General features: G+C 43.5%; 1 protein-coding gene across 9 annotated transcripts in view; it reads left to right on the top strand.

Annotated features, from left to right (window-relative positions):
• ARIH2 (ariadne RBR E3 ubiquitin protein ligase 2) overlaps positions 1-12,490 on the top strand; it is a 63,952-nt gene that overhangs the window by 42,722 nt on the left and 8,740 nt on the right. For 6 of the 9 annotated variants that reach the window (XM_002713401.5, XM_008260618.4, XM_070050825.1 and 3 more), the window contains 8 exons: positions 910-977; positions 4,754-4,817; positions 5,908-6,058; positions 6,805-6,926; positions 7,938-8,047; positions 9,661-9,778; positions 10,740-10,790; positions 10,881-10,902. In XM_002713401.5, the coding sequence (XP_002713447.1) occupies positions 910-977; positions 4,754-4,817; positions 5,908-6,058; positions 6,805-6,926; positions 7,938-8,047; positions 9,661-9,778; positions 10,740-10,790; positions 10,881-10,902 (706 nt within the window). The remainder of the gene's footprint in view (positions 1-909; positions 978-4,753; positions 4,818-5,907; positions 6,059-6,804; positions 6,927-7,937; positions 8,048-9,660; positions 9,779-10,739; positions 10,791-10,880; positions 10,903-12,490) is intronic. The other 3 variants (XM_070050829.1, XM_070050828.1, XM_070050830.1) reach the window with 1 other exon arrangement.

Here is a 12,490-nt window from a genome sequence, read left to right as displayed (position 1 = left end):
TTCCCGTGTTTGGCTTCCTAGAGCAATTTGAGAGAATATACAAGGGTACTTTAAAAAGTTTGTGTAAAAGTGAAATTAATAGTTTATTTTGTTAACAAAAAAAAATTTTGAGATCCAGGTATAAAGTAGTCTTCAAAGTTAGTGAAAAGTATATATTATGGAAAAACTGTGAATGGATTTCAGAATTTTTGCAGTGAAGATAATTTTATCTTTTTAAATATAGATTTATTTGTTTGAAAGGCAGAGTTACAGAGAGCAAGAGAGATCATCTATCTGCTGTTTTACTCCCCAAATGGCTGCAACAACCAGATCTGGGCTGATCTGAAGCTGGGAGCCAGGAGCTTCATCTAGATCTCACATTTGGTTGCAGAGGCCCAAGCACTTGGCCTGTCTTCCACTGCTTTCCCAGGTGTATTACCAGGGAGCTGGATCAGAAGTGGAGCTGCTGGAACTTGAACCATATACCCAAATGGGATGCTGGCGCCACAGGCAACGGCTTTACGCACTACACCACAGCATCGGCCCTGATAATTTATCTTTTAATTTCATTTTTACAAGAACTTTTTGAAGTTCCCTTGTATATCACATTGGGAAACCCACAACTCTTTTGCTAATGTTGGATGCTACATTGTTGTTTATTAGAAAAGGGATAGTTTTGCTGAAGTTTCAAATGAAACTGATTTTGTTGGAAGGGTGCTAATGAAAGCAAAGATAGAAAATCAAGAGATTTGTAAAATCTTAAAAGATTGTAAGAATATGAACTTAAAACACAAAGCAGAGAACTGAGAGAAAGAATTTGGAAATCAAGCCTTGGTCTGACATAGACATGATTGTATGCTTTTCTCAAAAATGTGGAGCACTCTAAAAGAAACTACAGTTATAATTTGATTTTTTTCTTCTTCATTTTAGGTATCTCATTCAGTTGCTAAACTTATATTAGTTAATTTCCACTGGCAAGTCTCAGAGATTTTGGACAGGTAAGGTATTTGGGAGAGGGGAGATGACATTGCCCATAGCTCTCCTCTCTGCCCATGCACCCAGTGGTGATCATTGTTTATGTTTCGGAGTATATTTTTCCATTATGCATATTATATTTGTAAGCACTAGATTATATTGTACCTTCATTTCCCCCAGTATATTGTGAACATTTTCCTACATCTTCAGTGTGTTTTTCTTCCCCAGTTCTAATGCTAGCTTAATATTTCATCTTATAGATTGTTGTTGGACAGTGAAGTTAGTTTGGGTTTTCTGGCCTGTTAATTTTTAATCAGTGCCCTTCTAGTTAACACTTGCCAACATCCCAGTTATTTCTCTTGGATACATCAAGTGAGTCGTGCATCCTAACCCATGGCATATTGTCTTTAGAGCTCGACTGCTTTACCACCCAGCACATCTGTGAGCAGGGCCTTGGAGTGTTTCTTTCTACCGACTCCAGAACCAGAGCTCTTGAGGCACAGGCATTGGAATCTCGAGCTGTCTTGGAACTTGTTGGGAAGAGGGCTTCCTCCTTCTCCTACATCCTTTGGAAAGATCTCTGCCCCCCCCCCCCCCCAGCCATGTGCTTCCGTCTAGTGCTGTAGTTCTCATCTTCAACATTGTTGCCATTTTGGGCTGAGTAATTCTTGTTGTGGAGTACTGTTTTGTGAATTTTAGGATATTTGACAGTGCCTTTGGGCTCTGCCTACTAGATGTCAGTAGCAGTGACATCCTCAAGTCCTAGACAATCAAAAATATCTTCAGACATTGTCCAGTTACCTGCCGGGAGCAACATTTCACTGGTAGTCACCTCTCCCAGCTTCCTTTCTCTGCCTGGAATGATTCCATTTATTTATCTCTAGAGGAAGGTCATTCCTTTTCTTCTCTGGACTCAGCACAGCTAGAGCAGCCATACTGCTGGAATAGCTCAGCACCCTCCGGAAGAGGCTGATTCACTCGTTGCACTCTTTGGCTCTGTACTCAAGAACTGAACGTAGGGAGGGGTGGGGGAATCACCACTGTGAAGTATATGAAACTTGTATAACTTGAATAAAATTTTAGAAAAAGAACTCAATGTGTTTAATCTCCATCCAAACTCTAGGATAATTTAAGAGTAGAGATTTGGGATGGCTAAAGATATTTAGAATACTAGAGTGGGAACTAGAATAAATTGGGTCCTTCAACAAGGATAGTTGAAGAAAACATTCTGACTAGGTAAGGTAAAGAAATCACATAGATGAGATATAATTCTTTTCTTTTTCTAAAGAAGTTTTATTTATTTGAAAGAGCTACAGAGAGGAGGAGACAGTGAACATGCTGGTTCACTCCCCAGATGGCCATAACAACCAGGGCTAGGCCAGGTTGGAGCCAGGAGCTTCTTCCAGATCTCCCACGTGGGTGGTAGGGACCCAGATTCTTGAACCATCACATGCTGCCTCCCAGGGTGCACATTAGCAAGAAGTTGCATCATAAGTGGAGAGCTGGGAGTTGAACCAGGCACTTTGATATGGGATAATGGATATCCCAAGCAGCAGCCTAACCACTGTGCCAAATGCTTGCCTTTTTTTTTTTTTTTTTTTTTTTTTTTTTGACAGGTAGACTTATAGACAGAGAGAGAGAGAGAGAGAAAGGTCTTCCTTCTGTTGGTTCACCCCCTAAATCGCCACTATGGCCAGAGCTACACTGATCCGGAGCCAGGAGCTTTCTCCCGGGCTCCCACGCGGGTGCAGGGGCCCAAGCACTTGGGCCATCCTCCACTGCCTTCCTGGGCCACAGCAGAGAGCTGGACTGGAAAAGGAGCAACCAGAACTAGAACCTGGGGTGCTGGCGCCGCAGGCAGAGGATTAGCCTAGTGAGCTGCGGCGCCGGCCCCTGCCTTTGTTTTTATTTTTGAATGTATTTATGCCACAGTTCATTCCAGATTGGAATTAAATCCTTTTTCTGAGAGATCATGTGTTTTTTTTTTTTTTTTTTTTAAGATTTATTTATTTATTTGAAAATCAGAGTTACACAGAGAGAGGAGAGGCAGAGAGAGAGAGGTCTTCCATCCACTGGCTCACACCTCAATTGGCCGCAATGGCCAGACCTACGCTGATCCAAAGCCAGGAGCCAGGAGCTCCTTTCGCATCTCCCGCGCAGGTGTGGGGGCCCAAGGACTTGGGCCATCTCTACTGCTTTTTCAGGCCACAGCTGAGAGCTGGATGGGAAGTGGAGCAGCCAGGTTTGGAACTGGTACCCCTATGGGATGCTGGACTGCAGGCAGTGGCTTTATCTGCTACGCCACAGTACTGGCCCCAGGATCATGTGTTTCTAAAAAAATGTATGCGATACACGTAAACTTTAAAGAATAATAAGCACTCTCTTGTCCACTCAAATAAGAAACCTTCTGACCTTTATTCAGAGGCCTGTAATGACAATCCTGGCCTGGCTACATCCCCTTCCTTTTCTCTTCTCAAGGCAACCAGCGTCTTGAACTTAGTGTTGATCAGTTTCTTATTCTTTTTTTTTTTTAATGTAAGTTATGTCTTGTATATTTTTGGAACATTATAAACATGGAATTATACTGTATGTAATCTCCAGCTGTTTAAATGAACATAGTTGCATTTTATGTCATTCTCTTGTCAAAGGACTTTTATCCTCCTGTCAGAAAAGGTTTTGTGAATTTTGAATCTTTCACTACTAATGTAACGCAGCTTTGCAAACTCTTGTAGATGGCTCACTTAATTTTTCTTAGGCTAAGCAGGAAAAGTGAATTCCTGGGTTTTAGTGTATGTGTATCTGCAACTTTACTTGATAATGCCAGACTGTTTTCTAAAATGGTTGTACCACTTAGATGAATGTTCTTCCTACTGTCTGACTTAATTTTGCAATTGGAAGGTATAACTGGTATCTAGTCATTTCATTTTCCCTGGTTGGTAAAGAGATTGAGCATGTTTTTCTGCTACCTCTAATACCTGTTAAATCTTCTGCCCAGTGGTTTTTTTTTTTTTTTTTTTTTTTTTTTTGAGTCGTCCTTTTAAGTTTTTTATTTTGAATACTAGTCCTTTGCCAGTTAAATTGAATTATCTTTTAGTTTATGACTGTGGGTTTTCATTTTAGGTTTTCTGATAAACTGAAGTTATTAAGTATAGCATACCTTAAGATTTTTTTTTCCTTTATGTCTTAAGAAATTCTACCTCTTCTGTAGATAGTTGTTTCTTTAGATTTTCCAACTGAGATTTAAAGCAGATCTTAGTCATCAAAATGATTTTTTCTTACAGTTTAGTACCTTTGAACCAGGATTATTTTTCTTTTTACCAATTGAGAGCTCCAAATTTGAAAGGAAAGTTTTCTTTTTTTAATTTTGAGAGGCAGAGAGACAACTCGATCCACTTTTTTACTCGGATGCCCACAACAGCCTGGATTGAGCCAACAGAAGCTGGGAGATGGGTCTCCCATGTGGGTAGCAGGGTCCTAACTAGGTGAACCATCATCACTGCCTCTCAGGGTCCTCATTAACAAGAAGCTTGGGTTAGGAGCTGGAGCCAAGAATTGAACCTATGTATGTCAGTATGGGGCTCAGGTGTCTTAACCAGCTTTTTAACCACTAGGCCAAGTATCTGCCCCTTAAAGAAGTTTGTGGACTAAAGGAAAAGGGAGCTTGGTTCTGTGAGGAGGTAACTAGACACAAAACAATTTAATGTGACCACAACACATAGTGGTCTATCCTGTTCTTGTTCTGAGGCAAAAAGATATCTTCAGCTTCTAATTCCCTTTATTTCTGCTTTTTGTTTTGTAGATACAAGTCCAATTCTGCTCAACTGCTTGTTGAAGCCCGAGTTCAACCTAATCCATCAAAACATGTGAGTGTCTCTTACTTGAGTGAGGCTTTTCCCACTGCACATGCCTCTTGCCTGTGACTTGCAGTATTGGTGAGAACCATCGTTGCTTTGTTTCAGTGCAACATGCCCAAAGCATTTGTTCCAGTATAGGCCTGAGTCTTTGATTTTTGGTGTAGTTTGGAATTTTCCTTCCTTGATCGATTGTACATCCTTGTCTGCTTGTCTATTCTTGTGCTCTCTCCAGCCTTACCTTCCTCTCTGTACTTAAACTGAGCCTCACTCCATTGCTTCCGGGTATCTGAGTGCTTGAGAAAACAGCATACCTCTTTAATTCTGCTTGTGTCTTCCCTGGCCTGGAATGTGTGGATTCTGTCCCCATCTTTGCTGGTAGGAATGGAGTTCACTTTTAAAGATCCAAATCCAAGCCACCTTTTCTCAAAGGCTGTTTCCTTTCCAAACTTCTCTAATTATATCTTTGAACTTCTACGTGTGTGTTCCTGGCACAGGAATCATAATGCGTAGCAATTTTGTGTGTATCTAGGAGCTCAATGAACACTGTATATTTTTTGAATGAGATCCATATTAAAAGTGCTCTTAAGGAGAATTGGAGCTGATGTTGCTACGGGATCTCTGCAGCCTCTTAGAAGAAAGGTTTCCAGAACACACTGTTAAGCAGAATAGAGTTCTTTTCCTCGGCCTCTGACTGGGTCTGTGGGGCTTGCCGATGAGCCCTGCTTGCTTACAAAGGGAACCCAATAGCCTCCAGGAGGAGTGGGAGTAAAATGACTTCCAGGGGCTTGGGCAGTTCTGAGATCTTCGAGTTTTCAGTCTAACATTATAAGCCACTTTTAAGTTTTTATTCCACTCTTCTTTCTACATCTCTGAATCCTAGTGATTCTGCAAGCCCAGCTTAGGTGCCACCTCTTTCAGGAAGCCTTCCTGATTTGGGTTTTCTGTTTAGCACACTTGGGATTGATTCGGAGTCTTCCTGCACATGTGATTGAGCTTTGACACTTGTTGTAGGGTTATGCATCCAACTTCGTGAGGCACCCTTGTGCCCCCTCCAGACCTGCAACCTCCTCTTGGCTCATACACCTCTGCCTTTCTCCAGGTCCCCACAGCCCATCCCCCTCACCACTGTGCAGTGTGTATGCAGTTTGTGCGGAAGGAAAACCTACTTTCTTTGGCCTGTCAGCACCAGTTTTGCCGCAGCTGCTGGGAGCAGCACTGCTCAGTGCTTGTCAAGGACGGCGTGGGTGTGGGTGAGTCTGCCACACAGCTTCTGAGAGTCTAGCATCAAGTATTTACCTTTCACTGTGCATTTTCATGCACTCAACAAAACCGTTTTCTTCTAAGACTGATTAAGATTTTTATTGTCAGAACTGGAGGTTTACAAACACATCACTCCCAACTGTAGCAGGGTTTCTCATGTCCTCTGCAAAATGAGAAAATTAAAGATATTGTTGTTAATATTGAAGCATGTGCAAAGCTACCTTGTCTCCCTTTCAGGAGAATTCTCCTTTAAGCTGCCTACACGGTGTTGATTCTCCAAGTGGCAGCTGTGATTCAGAAATACACAAGAGAGGTTGCTATCACTTAGGTAACAGCGCAAATCAAATGTGATGATCCAGTTACAAAAGTATATGTTATTCTATGACTTGATGATATTGACACTAATTAGCATTAATTAGTATCACAAAATTTTACTGTGTTCATGATGATCATGCACAAATAATACTAAAAGTCACAAAACTAAATTGTTGGTCAGAAACCTTATACAAGAATTTAAAAAAAATTTTTTAGTGGTGCTTTTGATATATATACTATTTAAAATATATTTAAGTTGCATCACTGCAAAAATATGTTAATTTGCTTCCTCTTTAAATAAATTCTGTTGCTTGAAGAGTTTGTTATAGAATCTGAATTCGTTGGTTTAATACAGTGGACAAGAATGTTGTTACTGGGTCTTTGCAACACAGTTGTCCATCAGGGTGTCTTTGTTCAATAGGAGTCTCTTGTATGGCTCAGGACTGTCCACTTCGTACACCAGAGGACTTTGTGTTTCCGTTGCTTCCCAATGAAGAACTGAGAGACAAATACAGGCGCTACCTCTTCCGGGACTATGTGGAGGTATGACCAGACCCTGTTGTTCTGCCCTCTGTCTTCCTGGGCCTACCTTGCATCAGATGATCACCATAGTTACTTAATTCATGCACTCAAATACCATTAATTAGGTGCTGTCCTTTGAAGAAAGAGCTCCATAGCGTTAAAAGAGTTTGAAAACCACTGTCATGGTAGTGAAAAACACAGGCCCTGGAGTCAGACAAAGCACTGTGTGATTCCCAGGTCTTGCTTTTGACCATGGGCCCTCTCTGGAGTCTTGGTTTTCTCTTCCGTAGGATGTGGCACGCATTTCTACCTTATACACATAGTTACCTCAACAAGCTGTTTCATGTCAGGGTGAGCACAAGGCAGGCATCTCTCAGGAGTTGCTGTTGCTTTGGTTCACTGTGTGACTCAGCATAGAGGAAAGGAGTATAGTGTTTTTTGTTTTTTTGGGTTATTTTTTGCAAAATAAATATTTGTCCAAGGTTCCTACAGGGAGCCCTTTTCCTCTATTGGACTATGTGTCTGGTTTTGCAGACTTGATTAGCATAGTTTTCATCTTTGTTTTTTATGTCTAAGCTTATTGTATTGATTTATAGTCTGGATCTTGTCAATCATGTCTGAAGAATAAGCATTAAGTCTTGCTGTTTGTTTCTTTGTTTCCTTTTGTAGATTCCTGAGGGTTATTGAGCTTTTAAGAGCTGTCTTATGCACAGCTGTCTAGGCTTTGCTCCTTTCCAGCCCTGGTCAGTAGGCACATTCATCTCACAGATACAATTTTGTATTCTATTTTGTAATAGAATCTTAGATCATTCTAGTGAGTTACTACCTGGCTTAAGCCAAGCATTTAGAGGTCTTCCTCATTATTTGGCTAATGTCTGGTCTTCACGACATCTGTCCTGTGTTCATATATTCCCTTGATATATGTTGTCAGCTGGAAGAACAGAAGGCATTTGAGTAGTTGGGGGGGAGGTGTCTGGTTTGGAGGTCACAACAAAGGGATGTCTTCATTGTTTCCCCTTGGTGTGTTGACAGAGTCATTACCAGCTCCAGCTGTGTCCTGGTGCAGACTGTCCCATGGTTATTCGAGTACAGGAGCCTAGAGCTCGCCGAGTGCAGTGCAATCGGTGCAACGAAGTCTTCTGGTAAGAGTGAGTGTGAGCACTGAGCAGTCCTGGGCTCATGCCCCGTCCTCCTCCAGAGCACTGCTGCTGCTGTTCTGTGTGAGAGCAGGGCTGGCAGAGGCGGGGTCTCTGAGCCAGAAGAGCAGGTGTGCTCCAAGTGTGCGGGTTTGTGCTCAGCGTCTCAAGTTCCACAAGGTGCTTGATAAATGCTCAGTCTGGACATGAGGAAGTGGCACACATTCTTGGAGAATTCATTATGGTTTATGCTACTCATGGCCCAGAGATTATCTTTGTGGGTGTGTGTCTGCCCACAGATTTACATGTTACTGTATTTAAAAGCTATAGTCTTCAACATTTTTTAAAAACATTATTTATTTATTTATTTATTTGAGAGGCAGAATTACAGATAGAGAGAAAGAGAAAAGTCTTCTAACCACTGGTTCACTCCCCAGTGGCCGAAGTGGCTGGAGCAGACCCAATCCAAAGCCAGGAGCCAGGAGCTTCTTCTGGATCTCTCATATGGGTGCAAGGTCCTAAGCACTTAGGCCATCTTCTGCTTTCCCAGGCCATAGCAGAGAGCTGGATCAGAAAAGAAGTAGGACACTAACCAGCACCCATATAGGATGCTGGTGTTACCTGCCATGCCACAGCAACAGCCCTAACCTTCAACATTTTAATCTGTCTTGACTGATTTTTTTTTTTTGGTAAAGCTATAATTCGTAAATGTGTTCTATATCTATTCAACACTTGTTCCATTTAGTAATTATCATGGGAATAACATATACTGAGGACTTACCAGGTGAAAGCTACTATCCTGATCACTTTCTCGCATTATCACAAAGTATAATGGGTGCTGCGGTTGACCCTTATGTTCTAGGTGGGAAAACTGAGGTGCAAGATAAGTGTAACTGGCAGAGTCATCATGTAGGTCCAGATCTGTTTTCCTAATTGTGCCCCCCAGAAAGACTCATGATGGGCTTCAGAAAAACTACATGGAAAACATGATGTATGTGCACAAAAAGCAGGCCTGCCTTTCCAGTACTGTTGAGGAATCTGTGGCCCACCAGAGATTAAGAGCAACTAATGTGCTTGCTCTTTCTCCTTTGCCCCACGTCATGGACTTCTTTCTCTTGGGCCTGTGTTTGGCTTTATGCTAAGGGCTTTTGCTATCGATAAAATGCTGTTTTGGATCAGAGGCAGATGAAAGCTACACCTATACCTACAGATTTTGCAGGTTCGGGCATTTGTTCATCCTTGTGAGCACATTGGCTGGCGAGGTAAATCCCAGTCATGTCTTAGATCTGAGCCAGCAGTTCCTTCTCAGGATATCTCATCATGCCTTAAGAGGCTAGGCTCTGTGTTTGCCATCTTTTCCTGTAGGGTTGACCCCACATACATACTTAAGCAGAAGTATTCCGTTTGGGCATGTTGAAAGCATGCCTTAGAGGGGCTCAGGTTGAAGAGACGTTCAGACATTTTGTCAGTGTAATCCTGGGTAAGTAAAAGTTCCAGAGGCCTCACAAGGCGACTTAAAAGCTCTAATTCAGCATCAGTTGGCTTGGACAAAAGAAAAATTTTAAACATGAAACTCTGATTTAATAACTATTTGAATGTTTTTCTTTTCCAATTTTAAGTTTCAAGTGTCGTCAGATGTATCACGCCCCCACAGACTGCGCCACAATCCGGAAATGGCTCACGAAGTGTGCAGACGACTCTGAAACGGCCAACTACATTAGTGCCCACACTAAAGACGTAAGGACCGTATCTTAACTGTCACGGATCAGCCTTCCTTAGAGCTGCCCAGGGCTCTACCCTGGAGGTCGGTCATCTGAGAGCAAAACACCCAGAGCCCCAGGGGCCCTGCTGTGGGCTGTGAACCCTCACTCAGACTTTTCAGGCGTTTGCAGCAGCTTATCATAGCATTCATTGGGTGTATTTATTTTAATAAAATGCCAAAATACTTGTAACTGACCCAAAGGGAAACTAACTAGAATAGTTACCAGGCTTTAACCACCCTGGGAAAGAGGTAGTTAATAGCTACACTTAATAGCAATGCTGTAACACAAGCCCAAATCTGCCCAGTTATCATTTTGAAGCTTCCCACGGGAAAGCATGGCCTGCAGGCTCTAGGGGCCACTGTTTGCTATGCTAGTCTCCTGCCGAGTCAGTTCCCCCGCGAGCACAGCTGTGACTGTGACGTCACGAAATCTGGTCTTGTTCATTGCAGTGGGAGACACAGCATCAGACTCGTTCCTGCAGTTCAGGGCTGCATTGGGCTGCTGGGCTCTCAGTGGGAGAGGGGAACTGTAGAGGTGATTTCCTTGCCCTCTCTGGAAGCAGAAGTCCAGACAGGCTGACCGGGGCTTAATCCAGCGTGGCAGGTCTTGTGCTCCTTTGGCAGTCTTCCCAAGCCGGCAGGCCTTTTGCTGATTCAGCCTGTGCTTAATCTGAGCCGCTTCATGGCAGGGACAGATGGTGTATGACTTAGTGGGGCTCAGCTGGTGCTTCGAGTGTTTCAGAGCCAAACATGCTGACCTCATTTCCTTGAATTGCTATTCCAGCCTCAGCGACCTGCCACATTTAAATGAGATGCTCCTCCCCAGAAGTGCTCGCACGATGAGCTACTGGGCACGGGTGCCAGGCGCTTTGTGTAATTTGTCTTAGAACCGGCCTGATGGTGTGTGAGCCTAACGGCGCCCTTCTGTCTCCTCAGTGTCCCAAGTGCAACATCTGCATTGAGAAGAATGGAGGCTGCAATCACATGGTGAGCAGAAGCCTGTACACTTTGCATGTGTGACATGGAGCCTTTGGTCAGCGTGTCCTTAACATGTTCTCTTCTGTTTCCCTCTGACAGCAATGCTCCAAGTGTAAACACGGTGAGTCCCAGGCTTGGTGCTTAAGGCCCAGTGGCACGATCTGTGTTTCTCGTGCTTGGGTCTCCAGTGACTGTTGTAATGATATGACAAAGCAAAGGGCCACCTAAGTCACAGTACAGTCATCGTAACCGCATACAGCCCTGTTGGTTTTTTATTTTATTGATATTCAGATCCGTCATATCATCCCACTGCCATCTTGGCTGACAGACAGTCAGAAGTCGTGAGTGGGATGATCTTGTGATACTCAGGCATCCAGTAAAGTGTTACTGTGTTTTTTGTTTTTTTAATTTTTGCCAAGGCAGGTAAGCAGCATGGGTCTTACCTATGCTAACTGATAGATTTATTTTTATTTTTCCATTTATATGTGTATGTATTTTCATTTTGTTCAAAAGACACAGAGACAGAAATAATCCATCTGCTGGTTCACTGCCCAAATGCCCACAACAGCCAGGGCTGGATGAGATTTAAGTCAGGAGCTGGGAACTCCATCTGGATCTCTCATGTGGGTGGCAGGTATCCATCACCTGCTGCCTCCCAAGTTCTTCATTACAGGGAACTGAAATCAGAAACTAAGAGCCAGACTTGAACCCAAGTACTCTGTTAAGGATATGGGCATCTCAAACGGTATCTTAGTCCCTACACCAAAAACCTATCCCTAGGTACCTTTTAGAGCAGGCTGTCTATGGTTTTATAAGAGGTAGCAAAATTATAGTTTTTCCTTGAGATTTTTTTTTAAGACTTTTTTATTTGAAAGGCAGAGTTACAGAGAGGCAGAGGGAGAGAGAGAGACAGAGGTCTTCCATCCACTGGTTCACTCCCCAGATGGCCACAATGGCTGGAGCTGCACTGATCCGAAACCAGAAGCCAGGAACTTCATCCGGGTATCCGACAGGGGCCCAATTCCTTGGGCCATCTTCTACTGCTTTCCCAGAGCTGGATCGGAAATGGAGGAGCTGGGATTCGAACCGGTGGCCATATGGGACACTGGCACTGCAGGCAGTGGCTTTACCTGCTACGCCACAGCACCAGCCCCTTCCTTGAGGTTTCATAAAATGTCCAGAGTGTCTTTTTTTTTTTTTTTTTTTTTTTTTTTTTTTGACAGAGTGGACAGTGAGAGAGACAGAGAGAAAGGTCTTCCATTTCCTTTTTTTTGCCGTTGGTTCACCCTCCAATGGCCGCCATGGCTGGCGCACCGCGCTGATCCGATGGCAGGAGCCAGGTACTTCTCCTGGTCTCCCATGGGGTGCAGGGCCCAAGCACTTGGGCCATCCTCCACTGCACTCCCGGGCCACAGCAGAGAGCTGGCCTGGAAGAGGGGCAACCAGGACAGAATCCGGCACCCCGACCGGGACTAGAACCCGGTGTGCCGGTGCCGCAGGCGGAGGATTAGCCTAGTGAGCTGCGGCGCCAGCCCAGAGTGTCTTTTATTGTGGCCTCTTGGGTCTCTTCATCTATAAGGAGCAGTTTACATAGCTAGAGCCTATTGGTTTTTGCTTTCTTGAAATGGAAAATATATCCAAGTAGGTCTCCTACAAAGTTACTTCAGTGGTCTCTTCAGAGACCCCCAAGAGTTTCATTTTATAAGGGT

This window comes from Oryctolagus cuniculus, chromosome 10 (genome assembly GCF_964237555.1).
Source record: "Oryctolagus cuniculus chromosome 10, mOryCun1.1, whole genome shotgun sequence".
Taxonomy (NCBI): Eukaryota; Metazoa; Chordata; class Mammalia; order Lagomorpha; family Leporidae; genus Oryctolagus; species Oryctolagus cuniculus.
The sequence above is the reverse complement of the archived record's forward strand: the minus strand, read 5'-3'. Positions and strand labels throughout refer to the sequence as shown.